The 20,555-nt window shown below is 40.1% G+C and overlaps 1 protein-coding gene across 2 annotated transcripts in view; it reads left to right on the forward strand.

Moving 5' to 3' along the window:
* LOC116506041 (solute carrier family 22 member 15-like) overlaps positions 1 to 2,226 on the forward strand; it is a 32,782-nt gene extending 30,556 nt beyond the window's left edge. For both annotated transcript variants that reach the window (XM_032213609.1, XM_032213610.1), the window contains one exon: positions 1,382 to 2,226. In XM_032213609.1, the coding sequence (XP_032069500.1) occupies positions 1,382 to 1,462 (81 nt within the window). In that variant the 3' untranslated portion in view covers positions 1,463 to 2,226. The remainder of the gene's footprint in view (positions 1 to 1,381) is intronic.
* The last annotated feature ends 18,329 nt before the right edge of the window (positions 2,227 to 20,555 follow it).

The raw sequence follows: 20,555 nt of genomic DNA on the forward strand, positions 1-20,555 counted from the left end.
TATTACTTTGCATGAAAATTTCTAGCTGATTTTCAATCAATCCCCAAATTAATTCATTGTGCTAAACCATATTTTGAGTGGCTTCCAAATAAGCCATAGTTGTCAGGTTTTGTATAGCATACTAATTGGCTTGAAGGTGGAATATTGTTGATTATATCTCCCAACTTCCAGTATTTTTGGTTGGCCAGGGAACTATTATTCATTTATATCTCAAAGCCATAGTTCCCATTTTCTGGCATAAATTATAAAGTATGATTTATAATCTACAGAGGTTGTTTCATACGGTATTTTAAACCACAGTCAAATAGGCATAATTAGTGCCAATGATGAGAATTGAAGATGGAAGAAGAGACATCGTAACAGAATCTCTTCTATTAGCCTTGCAATTTCCTGCTGGCTGCCCCACTGATTTTCATGCTGGAAATGGGAAAGCTGGCAGGAATTCGAAGGAGGAAGGATGGAAGGAAGGAACAAAGATTTCTGATGTTTTCTGCCAGCTTCTCACAAGGAAATTGAATGGGGAAGTCTGGAGGAATTTCAAAGTCACAGCTGCTCCCACTGCTTTTTGCCTGCACATGGTCATTTTGTTTTTGTTTTTGTTTAGGTAAGGAAATACAGTATCTCTGAAACTATGACTCACTGGGGCACAGATTGAATTTTTGTTGTTCATGTCCGACTCTTTGCAACCCAATGGACCACAGCACGCCGACCACCACCCCCTGTCCTCCTATGTGTCCCTGAGTCTGCCCAAATTCATGTCCACTGGGTCAATGACACTATTTACTCCTCTCAGGCCCTGCCGTAATCTTCTCCTTTTGCCTTCAATCTTTATCAACATCAGGGTCTTTCCCAGTGAGTCCTTTCTTCTCATTTGGTGGCCAAAGCATTTGAGCTTCAGCTTCAATATCTGTCTTTCCAGTCAGGGTTGATTTCTTTTAGGATTGGACCTATTTGATGTCCTTGCAATCTAAGGGACTCTCAAGAGTCTTCTCCATCACCACAATTTGGAAGCATCAAGTCTTCGGCACTCAGCTTTCTTAATGGGTACAGATTGTATAGTATTTCTAATGAAATTTAAAAATATACATTTATTGGAATATACCAGTTTGCTTAGTTCCCATTAGTTGTTACTGCATTTTCATGTATGCTATTTAAATACTTTTTAAATCCTTAAAATCTTTGTAAATTATTCTTAATATTAGGTCTAGTGCAGTTGGAATGCTAAAAACAATAAGAGAAGGTAAACTTGCTAAAGACTTCTGTCTTCCATCCATAAATTGGTAAAATATTATTGCAGTCTCAAGATTGAGCCTATTAAATATTTTATCCAAAGCATGCTGAAGAAGTATTACTGTAATGAAACTCTTAACTTCTGTTTTAGTCTGACCAAGATTCATCCAGGACCGAAAGTGACAATGAAGAATTCTATGATGCCAGTGAAGAGACTCAGATGATCAAGTGAGGGATCCCTGTTGAATATTATGCTCTCTTTGTGGAAAAAAAGTTGGATAAATCTTACTTAAGTGCCAGGTGCAATTGTGACAGTAGCAATATGATATTGTGCTTTTAAGAAAAAAATAAATTATGATTTTAAATTATCAGACTGTAATAGAAGACTATGGCCACCAGGAGGCTCCCTTGATACATGGAGCTGACTGATTAGGACAGTAAGACATATGCAAGTGAACTCTAGTTTGAATCATGGCAATCCATTTGTTATAAAGCCAAATCTTCAGCATATATTAAAATCTTCTTTGCATTTTGTTTTTGTTAAGTGAATTTCATGTTTGTTGCACTTTAGTTTTATTTTACTGTACTAAAAATTGACCATGGAAAGCTATAATTAACTATTGAATAGGAAAAAAAATGGTTCATATATTGCAAGATGTTACATTTATACTGTAAAATCTAATGCTGTATATAATACAGAATTGTGTGAGTGTTTAGGATTTTATAGTGTGTGATAATGTTGCAAAGAAGAGAAATTTGTAAGTTGCAATGATTGATACTATAAAAGGCAACTAATCATACTATGATCCATGACATCATTTTTCAGATATACTTTTAGTTATTGCCAAAGATTCTCCTTGATTTCTTTCAACTTATTGTATTTCCACATCTGGGGAAAAATGGGTTCTCTGTCCACTTTCATCTTTGTATTTGTGTAATATCAAGGGACTACAGAAATCTTTATGTGAATATAATGGAATATATCCTTGAAATCAATTATTTATGCAGAAACCTTGTCTACCTCAGTTTACTTAATTTATGAAGTGTATTTGATGGTACCATTAACATCATAAATGGGCTGAGCAATATACTGTATTCCTTTGAGGGTGAGGGTGAATAAGGGTGAAGGTGAAAGAAAAGCCACACTTGAGTAAGGCGTACAAGGAACAAATAACAAAATGTGTGCTATGGTATTGCAACACAAACTCTCTTTGCAAGTACATAATGGGTGAAGTTTACATCATGACGTCAAGGCACGCATTTCACTATTTTGACAAATTTGTGGCTTGCTGTGGATATGTCTGGTAGAGCCGGTCTAATCAGTAGAGAACAGCATGTGAATTCAGGTTCAGAGGAATAAAACTATAACAATTTGCTGGTTTCCGCTGCCTTGCTTTTACTGAACTTTCCCCCATTTAAATCCTATTTTTAGATATCCCATCTATTCAGAGCTGTCTTTTTACATAAATGGACATACCACTCGAACTCTGCGCAGTTTTTACCTCTTGCTGTTTTTATCCCTTGCTTTGATTGGCCAGAGCTTTAATCAAAAGCATCCATTTTGCAGATTTGATAGATTCTGCTGCTTCTAGGGTTGTTAAAAACAATTTGCAAAGTTGCCCAATGAGAGGCTGGCCAATGTAACTGGCCCACTTCATTTGTCATTTTCTTAAACTTTCTGCCTCTTAGACCTGTTCTGTGATGGAAATGTTAACATTGTTTGGGCTTCATTCACCTCTCAGTTTCCTGAGCACCTAGTTACAAGCTTAATTTTTCAGTCTGACATGCTAATGCATCATTACATTTCTGTGCTGGTTTTGGAAACACCATTGGGGGTCCAACACAAGCAAGGCAAATCAGTCAGGAATTGACTATTGGGTCAAATCTCCTTTGAAATTCTGTGCATACAAAGTTTAAGTTTCATCAGTAAGTGAAATGGTGATGAGTTAACACAAAGAGGTAACAGCCTAAATGGAATGTGTTCATGAATAAAAGATGAAAAGTCTATATATAATGCAAGCTTCCATCCCTGTGACCACCAACTCTATAACCTCTCTTTGCTTCAAGGTATAACATTGGCCCAATCAAGCCTGCCAGTGCTGAGGGCTCCTCCCCAAGTTTGCAATATCAGCTCTTTTAGGGCTCCACAAATCCAGTGATCAGAGGCAGAATATCATATCATATATTATCTTTATCAGTTGTCATTCATTCGTTCAATGTGATTAAGGCTCTTTGCTGGACTATTAGGCAGTATTGGCTGCCCTGTGTTTTGTCATGCCACCCTTTTTGCTTTAAAAGAGATCCAGAAAGAAATACTTCAAAAAAGTATTGTGTGGAAACCACTGAAGATATTCAACTGAAATTGCAGGCTTAGAATTTTCCAAGACCTATTGTCCTTGATGCTAAAAAAGTATGGAAACTGTTAAAATTGAAGCAACTGCAGGCATTTTGATGTTTCCCCCTTATATACTAAGAAAACTTTTTTTAAAAAAACCCTAAAGTTGCTGTAATTGAATTGGAGTGATTTGCTCAAATCTAAATTTAATGGTTACAGAAAAATGGCCATTACAGTTATAGGATTCCATGTTCAAAAATATTTAATCACTAGAAATGGACAACTTACTCCTGATTTGTGTTGGTTATACTTAAAAATAAATAAATCTCATGTATACCAATTTCTTATTTAAAAGAACAAAGAGGGAATGCTCCTAGTGTCCAAGCCAATCTTGAGCTTGAACCCTCACCCTTATTCAAATTGATTTGTAATCATATAATTTTTAAAAGTTTTAAATTATTTTTAAAAATGAAATCTTTATGGGTGGCTTACAACAAGACATGCTTTAAAATGTGAGTGGAAACATACACAACAGAATCAAACAAAATACAAAATGATGCTACTGTGCACACCAGTTGGGAAGAACATTGCATAAATGGGATGCCCCAAGAGAAAAAACACTCTGGCTTGTAGTGGCCTCCTTTGATGGAAGGCTTCATTAGAAGATCTTGAGGCGCAGGTAAGTATATATGGGGGGAAATAGTTCAGGTTATAATCTGAGAGGTATCATTTATAGCATTAGGGAGAAATGTGGCATATCAAACTAATAGACGTGAACCAAAGCACAGATACTGTGTCCTTAGCTTTGCCTGGTATGCCAAGACAGTCTCTTATGGCATCAATGGCAGTCAAAACCCTACTAGCAACATACAATAATTTTGGCACAAGATGGAGTGTCTCCTATGTTCTGTTATCTTGATACAACATTTTGCATATTGTACTCCTTTTCCACTGATAAAGGGGCCAAACAGTTGCCTTCCTTTTTTTATATAATTTGCATATTTGTATGCTTCTTTAGGCAACTGGCAATTAACAAGGGACAGCTCAGTTTTGTATTTACAGTCAAGAAATAAAAGCAAATTACATGACATGGCATTTATTGTCAATATAACAAGAGACAGAAAGGAGAGATAAGGAACAAAGTCCATAGACTGTAATTTGAAAACAGGTAAAAATAGGCACACAGGTGCAGAAGCAAAGGTCTGAATAGAAACATAATATTTTACCGATGATATTGGGAAGATTGAACTGAGCCTCTATCTAAGAAATGTTCTGATGTTTGGTATTTAAATTTCTCCAATATATAGGAAAACTGCCTTTCTTAACAAAATTCTAAAAGTAAAAAAAAAAAATTGGACTGGAAATATCAGTTAAGTGGAGATGAATTTTGCAATGTTTTTTTATCGCTAGGGAAAACACGATTTTAAAGTAGCAGACAAGAAAACCAGATGTGAAATTAATGCTTCTGATAAATATCCAAAAGCTTTTTCTTGATATATATAGAAGGCAAATCCTTACTATGAAGCAACTCACAGATGAAACTGTAGATTATTTTGAACTGTACATTCAAAATAAGGTAAGGAAATGCTATCAGTCTTTTCTGTATCTAGAGATTAGAATAGTGGTTTAGATTTGGTTCATAGATCTTGTGAAAACCTCCAAACTCTCTTCTGTTTAACAAGTTGTAGAATGTCAGTAGTGAGCTGTCATGTTAGATAAGATATTGAATGACTGGAATTTCAGGAAAAGTCAACAAAAAATGGAACTTAAACTTACATTTTTATCTGTCTTCAAAACATTGTAAAGAAATATTGAACTGATGGTGCTTCTGAGTTTAGTAAACATAAATTATGCAGATTCTTTTATGGAACTTTTTAACTTTACACAGTTATTTTATCATTTCACAGTTCTTTTTACAAAATACTTTTATGGATTTTTATGCTACTGTCCCCCAAAAGTTCCACTGAAACACCTGGAAGGCTTAAGAGTTGGGAGGCTGCTATTCTTGCACACCAGGCAGAAAGTACTTATTCTAAAAATGAAGGTCTGGTGCCTCTTTTCTGATCTGTTGCTGTCTATTTATGGAGAAATACTAGCAGCAGGTAACCTCTAAAATAGGTTTTTTCCCCTATATTTTTGAGGTCAAAATGTTGTATGACGTGACAGAAAATCTTTTTTTTTTTTAAAGAAATGTGAAGGGAAGGGGTCAGATTGTGGCTAAACCAGCTAGGTGCACACAAAGAATATTTTTATGAATAAATAGGTTATAAAGATATTGTCCTGTTGTCATGTTGTCCTCCTGGTCACTGCCTGGATTGGACATTTCTGTGGAGGATTTTTGTTTTAAATGCACTCCCCTCAGTAGGTGTTAGCTCCAGGATGAGCGTGAAGAGAGATCTTGCTTATTGCAACACTTTGCTGTGGCCAATCCACAAGCACTGAAATGTGTAGAACAGTAGAAAAAAATGAATGGTCGAAGAACATATATCAATTACAAAGAGAGGTGAACAGACCATATGAGGAAGAAAATGGAATTTTCACAATGCGAGTTGAGTCCAAAAGTACATGCACACACATACTGCCCCACAAAAAGCACAGAAATAGAATTCCATAGTCTAGATTTGTGCACCTAAGGAGGAGATGCATTGAACTACAGTTCAGTGCTGTAGTGTGAACAGTGAAGTTCAGCTCTTGATAAGCACTGGCGGGCAGGGAGAGAGTCATCAACTTTCATGCAAAAAGAAATTATAGCCCAATGTACCCCCCCTCCAAAAAAAACTACTGTAAAACACAAACTAGAAATAGAAATTAAAATAAGCAAGAAAATGGTAAGAGAACACCTATCTGACCTTTATGAATATATATCACCAGGAACTGACATTACATCCCAGAGTTCTGAAGGAGCTGGCAGATGTTATGTCAACCATTTACTATATCTATCAAAAATCCTGGAACACTGGGGAAGTAGCTGATGATTGGAAAAGGGCTGATGTGGTTCCCATCTTCAAGAAAGGGGGAAAAAAACTGGCCCAGGAAATTACAGGCCAATCAGTCTAACATCAATAACTGAGAAGATTCTGGAAAAGATAATTTAAAAAATCTGCGAATAACTAGAAGCAAATAAAGTTATAATGGGTTTGTTAAAAACAGATCACGCAAAACCAATCTTATTTCATTCTTTGATCAAGTCACTAAATTAATAGACCAGTGAAATGATGTGGATATAGTATAACAGATTAACAGAGTTGGAAGGGACCTTGTAGGTCATCTAGTCCAACCCCTGCCCAAGCAGGGGACCCTACACTATTTCTGACAGATGGCAGTCCAGTCTCTTCTTGAAGGCTTCAAGTGATAAACCTCCCACAACTTCTGAAGGCAAGTTGTTCCATTGGTTGATTGTTCTCATTGTCAGAAAATGTCTCCTTATTTCCAGGTTGAATCTCTTCGTGTTCAGTTTCCATCCATTATTCCTTGTCTGGGCTTCAGGTGCTTTGAAAAATAGCTTGACCCCTTCCTCTCTGTGGCAGACCCTCAAATATTGGAACGTTGCTATTATGTCTTCCCTTGTCCTCTTCACTGGACTAGCCATGCCTGATTCCTGCAACCATTCATTGTATGTTTTAGCCTCCAGTCCCCTAATCATCTTGGTTGCTCTTCTCTACACTCTAGAGTCTCAACTTTTTTTTTTTATAGACCAAAACTCGATGAAGTATTCTATAGGCTTTGTAGAGTGGTATTAGTACTTCACTTGATCTTGGTTGTATCCTTTTGTTAATGCAACTTAGGATTGCATTAGCTTTTTTGGCTGCCGCCATATACAGTTGGCTCATATTTTATTGATTGTCCACTAAGACTCCAAGATCCCTGTCACAGTTACTGGTATTAAGCCTGGTTTCACCCAGACTATATGTGTACTTTTGGTTTTTCTTGCCTAAATGTAAGATTTTACTTTTCTCTACATTGAATTTCATTTTGTTAGATAGGATCTAGTGTTCAAGTATGTCAAGATTCACCTGGATCTTGAGTCTATCATTTAGGGTGTTGGCAATTCCTGCCAGCTTAGCATCATCTGCAAATTTGGTAAGTTCCCCTTCTATTCCCTCATCTAAGTCATTTGTGAAGATATTGAAGAGAACTGGGCCTAAGACAGAATCTTGTGGTACCCCACTGCTTACTTCCCTTCATGTAGATGTAAGGACTACTCGTTGAGTATGGTTTGTCTGCCAGTTGCGAATCCATCTGATGGTGATGCTATCTATCCAACTTTTTTTTAGTTTACCAAGAAGTAAGTTGTGGACTACTTCGTTGAGTGCCTTGCTGAAGTCTAAGTATATTATGTCCACAGTATTTCGCTGATCTACTAATTTAATAATTGTGTTAAAGAATGAAATAAGATTAGTTTGGCATGATTGTGTTCAACAAACCCTGGCTTTTATTTATTACTTTACTCATTTCTAGATGGCACTGGCACTTAGACTTATATACCGCTTTACAGTGCTTTACAGCCCTCTCTATGCAGTTTACAGAGTAAGCATAATGTCCCCAACAATTGGGTCCTCATTTTGCCCACCTCAGAAGGATGGAAGGATTGAAGCTAGATTCTGGTGAGATTTGAACTGCCAAATTGCAGGCAGCCAGCAGTCAGTAGAAGTAGCCTGCCGTACTGCACTCTAGCCACTGTGCCACCATGGCTCATAGATAGATGTTGGCAGATTCTGGTGTTTTTTTTATTATCTTTTGCAGTATCTTCCCAGGTATTGATGTTAGGCTGATTGGTCTGTAGTTTCCTGGGTCTGTTTCCCCCTCCCCCTGCCTTTTTTTTTTTTTTTTTTTTTTTTAAGATGGGAAGCACATCAACTCTTTTGCAGTCCTCTGGTAGTTCCCCAACCGGTATATTTTCATATAGTATTAGTACCGCTTTATCAAACCCTAGTAAGACCATACCTGGAATACTGCAAACAATTTTGGTCACCATACCGCAAAAAATATGTTGAGACCTTGGAAAAAGTTCAGAGAAGAGCAACTAAGATGATCAAAGGCCTGGAGACTAAAACATATGAAGAATGGCTGCAGGATTTGGGTTTGACTAGTCTAAAGAAAAGATGAATTAGGGGTGACATGATAGCAGTATTCCAGTAGTTGAGGGGCTGCCACAAAGAAAAGGGGATAAAATTACTCTCCAAAGCACCAGAGGGCAGGACAAGAAACAATGGTTGGAAAAGAGAAGCAATCTGGAGTTAAGAGAAAACTTCCTAACAGTGAGGACAATTACCCAGCAGAATGTCAACTTCTAAAGTGCTGCCATGACTATTATCAGGCTGGCATGGAAGGGAAAATTCCATGCATGCCTTTGGCCGGAGTCAGATCTCATGTCTACAGCCTAATTGGAGAATATGAATTATGACACAGAAGGGAGGAGCTACAGGGAGTAAAGTGCAAATGCAATTAAGTGAAAGCAGTTTCAGCTCCACAGGAGTCCACGCCAGAATGTCGATCCTAATAAATGATTGGATTTCTTTTGAACTTTGTCTGGAGGCTCGTAAATTAATTAGGTCGTCTTCTGGGAACTTCACATGGAACACCTTGCCTACAGAAATCGTGAGCACTCCATCACTCGAGGTTTTTAAGAAGAGACTAGACCATGGGTGTCAAACTTGATTTCATTGAGGGCCACATCAGGGTTGTGTTTGACGTGGGGGGGGGGGCATGGCCGGGGTGTGTGTGGCCAGCTTGATATCACTTGTGGCCCTTGTGAGCTCAGTTTTTGCTGGCAGAGGCATCATGGGCAGGTCCTTTGCTGGTTCTAGGGCAACCCTGCAGGCCAGATCTAAGCACCCCACGGGCCAGATCCAGCCCCCAGGCCTTGATTTGACACCCTTGGACCAGACAGTAACTTGTCTGAAATGGTATAGGATCTCCTGCTTGAGCAGGGGGCTGGACTAGAAGACTTCCAAGGTCCCTTCCAACTCATTCTACTAGTAACAAGTGGGAGGCAAGTGCCTGGACCAGTCGGGCAATTAAGGGATAGGTTTAATCTACAATTATGGGTCACCCAGGTGCACCAATGACAAATTTGTCTTTATTGCCTTTATTATTTTTATAAATAAATCAAGGTGGCACACATTCATAAAACCTTCCTCCACCACAACAACAGCCCTGTGAGGTGGGTTGGTCTGAGAGAATGATTGACCCAGTCACTCAGCTGGCTTTCATGCCTAAGGCAGGACTAAAATTCAAAGTTGAGAGGTCAGATAGGAGAAAGAGGTGAAATTGTTTTTAAATGTTGAATTCATTCTAGATAAGGCCTACATTTGATTCATGGCTAGATTCCTTAGTTACAGCCTGTAGTTTTTCTACAATAAGCCTTGTTATTTGAGTTTTTTAATCCTTGGAAATCTATTTTTGAAGCTTTCTGCATTGCTAGATAAGGAGGATGCTACTTTGGGGCCATTTGTTCAGAGAAGAATCTGTCCCCTGATACATGCTTGATGTAGCCAGCAGTGCTCTCTCCCTTACCTCCATGTTAAAGGGACAGCAGCTCAGAACAGGCCTTCTCAATTATAGCTTCTCAGCTCAGGAATGATCTCCCATCTATTCTGCATCAAGGTAGGTGGTTCCCTTATCTGTCCTGATTTCAGAAGGCTGCTAGAAGTACTTTTTTCCAAAGAGCCCCTCGGGCAAGTGATGCCTCTCAATTGACGGTAATCAAGAAAATGCGGGGAGATATGATCATGTAATGTTGTGGAGCTGCATAGTTCAACTATTGAATTATTGATCTGACCTAACAATTGGCCAACACTTCAGTTCAAAGGTAGATAAACAAAGATCAATACATATAATTGCCTTTTTGTTTTACATCTTGTCATTTCAGTGGGAACCATGTTTGCATTATAATCTTGCATCTCTTTATTAGAACTATATTCTGCTACAATTTTTATATGAAAATAGATATTTTAATTTTCTAAATTATCAATTATTACATAGAACTAGAGAGCTATTATGCTGCAATACAAAAAAGATGCTGAGACCCTAGAAAGAGTGCAGAGAAGAGCATCAAATATGATAAGACCTGGAGACTACTGTATGTCTAGTCTAACAAAAAAAGGTCTAGGGGTGACATGATAGTCATCTTCCACTATTTTAGAGTCTATCACAGAGAAGAGGTGGTTGACCTATCCTCCAAAGTACCTGAGGGCAGGACAAGAAGTAATGAGTGAAAGATCATTAAAGAGAGATCCAACCGAGGACTAAGGTGAAATTTCCTTTTTTAAAAATTATTTTTTATTATGCCATTTTCTTTGTTATGTATAAAATTTCCATATTCACAATATGGAATATTCATAATAGCAGTGTACTGTCTGTGTACAATCAGGGGTGGGTTGCTCCCAGCATTACTGCTGGTTCAGAGCGCAAAAACATTTGCTGCCTTCTACCCAAGACAGCCATAATGGCATAATTCTGCCAGTTAAAGGGGCTTTCTTCAGGTCAAACGAAAAGGTTGTGCTTTCCTCGCAACCACTGAAGCATCCTCTCTGTCTTCGTCACCCTTACAATTACAGGGTGATTTTTGGCTCCGCAGAGCTTCCTGGCTACAACAATTCAGCAGGACTTCATGGAGCTACTGCTCGTCTGCACTGTTTCACCATGAAGTCAGCTGCCTTCTCAACTAAAGTGAGAACACTCCTGATAGTGAAAACAATTAAACTGCAGAATGGCTTGCCTCCAGAAATTGTGAATGCTCCATCACTAGAGGTTTTCAAAAAGAGATTGGGTACCATTTGTCCCAAGTGGTATAAGGTCTCCTGCTCAAGCAGGAGGTTGGACTAGAAGACCTCCAAGATCCATACCAACCTTGTTGTTCTATGATCTGTATTCTATGCAGCTCTAATATCTTGACTCAGCTTAGGTAATAATCATGATTCAGTTGTTTTTCCTGCACTAAAAGCAGGGGTGGGTTGCTGCCGGTCCTTGCGGACCGGTTGGTCAATGGACCCGGAAGTAAGTTCCGGAACGCTTGCCCCACCCCCAGCCCTGTATACCCGGCTCAGAAAAGCAACTCCGGGAAGGTCCTTTGGTGGCGCTGCCTTGTCTTTCATAGCCGGGTCGCGTTCCCTTGTCTTTCAAGCCGCCTCATTTCCAATGGGGGGAGAGGAAAAATTGATCTTTTTTGTCCCTCTCCATGGATCTCCTTCCCAATTGGAAATGAGGTGGCTATGAAAAACAAGGCAGTGAGACCCGCTTGGCATGTAGAAACAGCAAAAGAAGGAACAGGAGAGGAGTTCCAAGCGGGGCTTTCCAAACAGCCGAACTCCTCTCCTGTCCCTTTCTTTTGCTGTTTGAACAAGCCAAGTGGGTTGCACTTCCTTGTCCCGGCTGCCCCGCTGCCCGAGCGTGCCTATGTTTTCCAAGGCATGGAGTGATTCCGGAGCCCATCCGTCACCCCTATGGAAAACATAAGCACGCACGCACAGCCTGCACAATTACAGCCCCGGAGAGTGGAGACTCTTGTAAGGAAGCCAGAGGCAGCGAGGCAGCCAGGTCCCTCGCCCTCAGAGGGAGGAAGGGCCAGTTGGGAGAGGGGCTCTGATCCTGCTGCCTTTGGTGGACGAAGCTTTACTTGCCCACGGCGAAGATTCCGTCCCTCATCCCGGAGCCTTCAGAACTTGTTCTCATTCACCCGGGCTAGAGTAGAGGCTTCACTCTCCAGGCCTGTAATTGTGTAGGCTGTGTGTGCGTGCATATGTTTTCCACGGGGGTCACGAATGGGCTCTGGAGTTGCTCCACGGCATGGGGCTGTGGCTAAAACACGAGGAACATGAGGGGGACCAGTGGGGCCTCGTACTTCTGAAGAGGACCTGTCCCCAAAGAGGGCAGATATGGTGGCATTGGTCTTGGGATGTTCTGCGGAGCCCCCCAGGGAAGAATGCTGCTGCCAGGTACTTTTAACCATATATTTTGCTCCCATGTCTGCAGAATGCTGCAAAAAACCATGAATACAGGCCAGTTGCTGAGTGTTTCAGATGTGATTGGAACACTCAACAAGGTGACCACAGTATGTGTGTGTGTGTCTGTTTCTGTGTGTGTGTGTGTGTGTGTGTGTGTGTGTGTGTGTGTGTGTGATAGAAACAGACAGACAGAGGCACAGAGAGATAGAGGGAATGAGAGACAGACACAGAGGGAGGGAGGAGAGAGATATACACACAGAGAGAGACAGACACAGAGAATCACATAGAGAGACACAGAGGGAGGGAGGGAGGGAGAGAGAGAGAGGCAAAGAGCTACACATACACAGAGAGAGCAACACAGACAGACAGACTCACACAGAGAGAGAAAGAGAGAGAAAGGAAGAAATAAAGAAATAAAAAAAGAAAAAAGAAAGAAAAAGAGTGAGAGAGAGATGAAAGAAAAAAAGAAAAAAAGGGACAGAGTGATAAAAGGAAGGAAAGAGAGTGAGAGAGAGAGAAAGAGAGAGAAAGAAAGAAAGAAAGAAAACACATGGCTGGCAAGCCACTCCCACCAGGTCACATGGCTGGCAAGCCACTCCCACAAAGGAGGCCACACCCACAGAGTAGGTTCCAAAAATTTTTGAAACCCACCACTGACTAAAAGTCACAAAACATATTTTGAAAATGTGAGACAAAATATTTAAAATTTGGATCCAAACTTTTATGAAAAATTGACAAAACCGTATATCCAAATTCTAGCAAACTATTTTTCTGAAAACCCACAACAGACTATATTTTTTTATTTAGTATTTTAAAAGATGACTTTTTTGCCCCAAAGGGTTACCTGTCTAAATATGGCTGTACGGGTAATTAAAACATAGTAAAATATCAGACTGATGCCCTAATTGTCTATGAAGTTTCTAAAGTATTAACACCAGAAATAATTTTTGAAGTTCCTAAATTTAGAATTAACATTTATTGATAACTGATTTTTAAAATGAAAATAGCTATGGGTAATGTACAGCTAATGTGGAATAATGAGTTGGAACTGTTTTAACATATCAGTGGGTTGGGTTTTAAAGAATGTTAAATGAGTGTGCTAAAATTGCAATATATCAGAAGGGACTCTGACTTCTGTTTTGAGCCTCAACTACATTGACATAGAGTGACAAACAGTATAACAAACCAACAGAAGAGTCTTGAAAGCACAAAGTCCTGCCTCTTCATGTGTGCATTCAATGCCAACATACAAAGTGGTGGGACTTTGATCACATGCCAAGATTGACATATTTTTTTCCTTAGTGGTAAACAGAGTGCTCATAAAAGAGTCAAAGATGGGAAAGGGATGCTGAATTACACTCCAGTTGTAAACAACTACTGGTTCAGCTGAACCAGTCTGAACTGGTAGGAACCTACCACTGCCTCACACATCTGCTAGTCGTTCCTGACTTTAGGGGCAGTGCTCATCTCAGTTTCAAAGCTGAAGAGCCAGCATTATCCAAAGACGTGTCCGTGGTCATGTGACCAGCATGATTAAATGCCAAAGGCGCACAGAACACTGTTACCTTGTCACCAAAGGTAATTCCTATTTTTCTACTTGCATTTTTACATGCTTTTGAATTGCTAGGTTGGCAGAAGCTGGGACAAATAACGGGAGCTCACTCCGTTACGCGGCGCTAGGGATTCGAACCGCTGAACTGCTGACATTTCTGATTGACAAGCTCAGCGTCTTAGTCACTGAGCCACCGTGTCCCTAATGTTCTATAGATGACACCAAATAAACTAATAATAATGATACAGTATGCCATCGCCTTTTTGTTTCTACCTGCTCTGCCCAGAATTTGTTCTCTTTAACAGTACATTTGAACCTGCTAATTCACCAGCTATTAAGTTACCATTAAATGTCACATCTGCTAATATTTGGATATCATAGCATGTAGTAGCAATTTTTAAGAATGCTTGTTTCTCTCCTATGTCTCCTATGCAGTTTGTCGGGCAATTTTCAATCATAGAACCCGTCTTCAGACATAATCCTTCCCTTATGAGCTTGATCTTTGCCTTTCTTCTGAGGTGGTAGCTACATGTCAGGAAGGTTTGCATTTCCTCACAACAATCTTAAGTCTTGTGCCCTATGATATACGTCATTCTTAAGGTATCCACAATCGGTTGCCATATCACATCTAGTTAATCAATGTTCAGCCTTCCTTTTTAAATGTTAATGAATCTTCATGTATATTTCGTGCACCTTTCACTGGCCATTGCTAGGCTTCCAGGCACAATTCTCAATGCAAGTTACTCTCTTGAGCTTTGTCCTGCTGCACCAGTAATTAGTATTAGTATTAGTATTTTATTATTTGTATGCCGCCCTTCTCCAGGAGGACTCAGGGCGGCGAACAATTCAAAGGGGGAAAAAAGGGGGAACATAAAAGACAAAATACAAATAATAAAAGTAGACAACAGTCGCACAACCATACATGTCGAGAGGGGAGGGAACTCATCACCCCCAGGCCTGCCGGCAAAGCCAGGTTTTGACGGCTTTTTGGAAGGCCTGGAGAGAGGTGAGGGTCCAAATCCCTGTGGGGAGTTCATTCCAGAGGGCCGGAGCTGCCACAGAGAAGGCCCTCCTCCGGGTAATAGCCAGGTGGCATTGGTTTGTAGATGGCACCCGGAGGAGGCCAACCCTGTGAGATCTAATGGGTCTGTGGGAGGTAATTGGCAGCAGGCGGTCTCTCAAGTACCCAGATCCAATACCATGACGGGCTTTATAAGTTACGACTAGCACCTTGAAGCGTATCCGGAGACTGATCGGTAACCAGTGCAGCTCGCGGAGGATAGGTGTAACGTGGGTGTACCGAGGTGCACCCACGATCGCTCGCGCGGCTGCATTCTGGACGAGTTGAAGTCTCCGAATACTCTTCAAGGGCTGCCCCATGTAGAGCGCATTGCAGTAGTCCAGTCTTGAGGTCACGAGGGCGTGAGTGACTGTTGCGAGTGCCTCCCGGTCCAGGTAGGGGCGCAACTGGTGCACCAGGCGAACCTGGGCAAATGTAAGAGGGAAGTTCTCTGGGTTTCCAGTTGGAAATGAGCTGATTTATTTAGCTCAAGTATTCTCATCACGCCCTCCAATCATATTTTACAATAGTTTACAAAAAGAATTAAGCAGTTAATATGTAAATCAAAAAGAAAGTAAGACAACTCAGAAAAGTAGAAAGACCCAAAATTATATAGTCAAGAAAAAAGGGTCAGCAGGATTAAACTCGACTTCTTGGTGTGGCACCCACTTCCAGTGAGCAAGACTGGCTGATGTTCCTCCTGCTGCTTCCTGCCCTGCCACTGCCTCATTGACTTCAGGCCCTGACTTGTGCAGGGGCGGACAACACCTCTGTGGAAGTTCTTTCTTGAGTTGCAACTTGGGCGAGCTTTCTGCAGCTCCTGATGCTGCTGTCAGATTCCAGGAGAGCGTCCTGAAAACTGGAAGGGTTTTTGGCTTGGGGGGAATCTATAGACATAAGAAGCAGGCCCAAAACTACAGAGTTGGGCAATCAACTAGAAGTACAGTTGACTTTGAAGTATAGACCCTCCCAACAATTTGGGGTAAGGATAATGAGGACACCAGGATACCCACTTGTGTCTTCAAATAATTATGATAATGAGAATTGTGGCCATCCTTAGCTAAATAAAGGCCCCCTTAAACCACATAATAGGAAGGCAAGAACCATATCTTATGTGCACACACAATCTCTCTCCCTCATCCCTTCCCTTCCTCCCTCCCTCTCTCACACACACATCTTGCTCTGTTCAGAATTAGGGTAATATGTCCTGCAGCTTCTTGCCATCTTTTCTCATATCGTCAAGAAAAATGCAAAGACTCTACTTTTCTCTTTTGTATTGCTTGGTTGTACACAGCAGAGCAGAGCTTCAGAAGCCTAAAGAAGCGAAGAATATGGCTATGTGTTATTCCAGACCCTAGACGTATGAATTCTCATTCCAAAAGTCCTAGTGTGCCTCTTTTCATAGGAGGCAGTCTGTGCGGGTATGGGAGACTTTCCCCATACCTTTCCTATAGGCTTCCCCATTAACTTTCTTGGGAAGCTGGCAGGGAAGGTTGCAAATGATAACCAGGTGATCATGGGGTGCTGCAACTAGTCATATGTTGGAGTCAGTTGCCAAACACCCAGATCATGGGCATGTCACGGTTGAGGGGCTGAGATGGCCTTAACTCACAAGACGGTCATAACCCTATTTATTCAGTGCCATCATAACTTTGAATGACTGCTGAACAAAAGGTGTTAAAACAGTTAAGGCAAAAACTATCTGTAAGGAACAGTTGAATTATATTTTTGGCTAGCGGTCTTCCTGTATATCTAAAAGTACTTCTAAATTATTCATAATTAAAATTCTGCTCAGCAGTGTATAAATCAAGATAATGAAACCAATAAATTAGCAGAAATATTTAATAATACCCATACTATATCCATAAAACAATGCAATCGTGTATCAAAAGATAAGCTTATTAGAAGTGTTTTCAACAAATATTTAAAATATATTGTAGTACAGATGGACTTTACTTTGGGGTGGATTTTAATGATAGAAATTGTAAATAAAAATATTATATGGCAGTGGAGTCAAGAAGGGCAGTTGTTTCTGAGCCATCAAAAAAACCAAACCCAGAATTTAGAAAAATCTCATGTGAATCTGTTTTACTCTCATCTAAACAGCTGAACAATTTTCTTGACCTACGTGCACATTGGGTACATTTCAGCCCAGAGCTTGCAAGGGACCCATTTCCAAACTGAGGCAAATTTGAGTTGAGCTCATTTTATTTTAGGGCTCAAAAAATCTGAATTAATGCTGCTTTGCCCCTGGATTTGGAGTTCATGAAATCTAATGTAGTTCCCATATGACTGAAATTGCGCAGTGTGTATAATAAAATTCCCTATATAATAATTTCCTGTATAATATAATAAAAGAAGTATACTGAACAGTATTTGATGGCCCTAACGTTATGGTAGTGATCTGGCAATGCCAACAACAGAACCCCCTGATGCAGCTGTGGATTAACTGACAGTCACTTAGAACAATAGTTCATTTATAAATAATGTTGAGAACTAATACCTGAAAGTGACATCACTAAGAAGTCTTATATTCTATTGAGCCTTTTCATCATGCCAGATTCTGCCAGGAATACATAGCTTTCGTGGTATATTCACTGCCCAATTAATATACCTTTTGAGTAGAGAACTGGACAGCCCTTGTTGTAAATCAAGCAAGCCCTGGAAAAAAACACTTTGAAGCTTCAATGTGCTGTCCCTAAGCAGGAGAGTGAGCCCCTTGGACACAGTGGCCAAAGTCTTTGATTCAACTGTGCAATCCAATCCCAGGTTTCTAGATATTAGGTTATGTTAGCCTAAATACAGGCCAGGTTCTGCTGATCAGGCATGATATTCATTTAAATCAAGATAAAAAATAGTTGAAGTGAAAGTAGGAAGAACATTAAATCACAAGGGGGCAGTAGGGTGTAGTCTGGGTCTATTGCTTTACTTGTTCTTTGGTCTAAGAGGTTGATAATCAGAACATTTTTTTTTTACCATGAAGGCCCTGATAGGCAATTCCCAGCATCTTGAACTACATTTAAAATGCATTTAAATCTGGATTTAAGATAGGTATTACCTGACTTGGGAGGTGGTAGTGGGGGAAGGGAGGGGGAGGAATAGAGTCATAGAATCATTGGATTGGAAAGGACCTGGAAAGTAATGTAATCCACTAGCCTGCCCAAGGCAGGAGATCTTATTCTATCCTGGGCAAATGGCTGTCCAATTTTTCTTGAAAACCTCCAGCAAAAGAGCACCCACAACCTTGGGAGGAAAGCCGTTCCATTGATTATTTGTTCTCACCCTTTAGTTCCCTCCTCTAACTTTTTGAAAACGTCAGTTACGCATGTCAGCAAGCTGTAGATTTACCAATTTCTGCACAGTTTGTCTCCCAGTTGAAGTCATGGTAGCTAAAGTCCCCCATTATTACAATTGTGGGTTTCCTGCACACTTTAATTAGTAAAATTAATTAGTAAAATTAGTTTGGTTTGATGACCTGTAATATACACTTATAGCAATGTCCATCTAATATATACCCAAGTGAATTCTAGAAGGCTTTCAACCTTTGTGTTGTGTATTTCTGTAGAGGGCTAGTGATTCCCTGCCTATAATGCAACTTCTACTCCTCTTGTTTTGGATCTTTTGTTTTTTTTTAATAATGATAGCATTCTTTAATATTGCTAAGAATAAGAAGGGCAGGGCTTCTTTATAATTCCATGGTACAGGTTATGGCATAATAGATAAAAGTTACAGAAGGGTGAATTCTGATTTTAAAAACGATTATCCCGAATGGTGGCAAATTTTCTTTCATTTGATGTTTTCAAACAAGACTAGTCAGCCATCTGTCTCTGGAGATTTAAACAAAAGTCCTGTAGAGGGTGGGAGACTGGATTTGATGGCCTAAATAGCCTGTTACAGTTCTGTGATTGTATGGAAATTGTGATCATAACGCAAATTCACATCTAATTTGTCCAGCTGTTCAGAATGGGCAGCTTGGATTTCTTTGGGCCATGATTCAGTTACTTGTTCATTCTCCCATTTACCGATCTATAACTGGTCATCCCTGAGAGCAAAAGTTTTCAGCATTATATGCTAACCATTCAGCAGCATTTATTTAGCAGCATCTGTTTTTAAAAGGGGGAGGGGCATACATACATTTAATCTATGGGGATGGGATTTTTCCCCCCCCTGAGTAAATTCCGACCATTCACAATATTCAGTCCATGTCTTTTTCTTCCCATTGTTTCTTCAGCAATTGTTGTCTGTTATGACTCATGAGTGACCTTTTGTATACAGCTGATTTTTCATCTACTCTAATCCATAGTTGTTTCCTTGACAATTGATCACAGACCTTTCATTAGAACATCCTGTAGGAATGCTTTGAGTTTGCAAATGAGTTATCTCTTTGTTTAGCACATTCTTCAGTCTCATAGTCCTAGATATTTTCTTCTTAAACAAACATCCCAGAGGATTTGTTATTTTAGTGAAGCCGGGCAGCAATTTTCAAATTACAAAAAAAAAGAATATAAATTCCTAGGCATTTTAGTCTCCTTTTTGCTACTGTTCTAATTTTTTTTTAATATCACATTTTCATTTTGACATTTTCTTTTCAATTTCAATTTAACTTCATAAAATATTTTAAAGTAAAATTAAAGAGACTATTAAAACCAAAGCATAGCTCTGATTCTTATTAGGCCTTCAACCATAAATGTGGCAACTTCAACTACATTACGGTATTACTAGGGCTGTGTTTCTCAACCTTGGCAACTTGAAGATGTCCGGACTTCAACTCCCAGAATTCCCCAGCCAGCATTCGCTCGCTGGGGAATTCTGGGAGTTGAAGTCCAGACATCTTCAAGTTGCTAAGGTTGAGAAACACTGTACTAGGGGAATCAGAATTCATATGATATTATAACTTCAAATCTGAGTAATGTTCAATTCTTTACCTGCTTTCAGAGACTCTGTAGGAAGGGTCTCCTGCTTGGGTGTAGATGACCTACAAGGTCTCTTCCAACTCAATTAATATGTCTGTCTGTCTTCTGCCATCAATTTGGGAAGGGAGGGAGCAATAAATGGGCAATAAATAAAGCTGTATAACTTTATGGTGGGAAATTGGGAGGGGGGGAATTGACAGTTGAGTAAGAACTGAGTGTTATGGAATCGGCGCATGCGAGCACCGACCAGCTGGTCTGCGGGTTTCCGGTGCTCTGTTGTGCGAAGACCAGCTGGTCTTTGGATTCCTGGTGCTCTGGCACACACAAAACCTAGTTGGTCTTTGTGTGTGCCAGAGTGCTGAAAACCCGAAGAACAGCTGGCCACGGCATGTGTGCCCACAGAGAGGGCTCTGCAAGAGGGCATGCGCATGCCGGCCAGCTGGTTTTTGGATTTCCGGCGATATTCTGATCCCGCAATTATTTCAAATTTTACAGCAAGCCTGCATACATTTTTTGGAGC

The sequence above is a fragment of the Thamnophis elegans genome, chromosome 3, assembly GCF_009769535.1.
Source record: "Thamnophis elegans isolate rThaEle1 chromosome 3, rThaEle1.pri, whole genome shotgun sequence".
Classification (NCBI taxonomy): domain Eukaryota; kingdom Metazoa; phylum Chordata; class Lepidosauria; order Squamata; family Colubridae; genus Thamnophis; species Thamnophis elegans.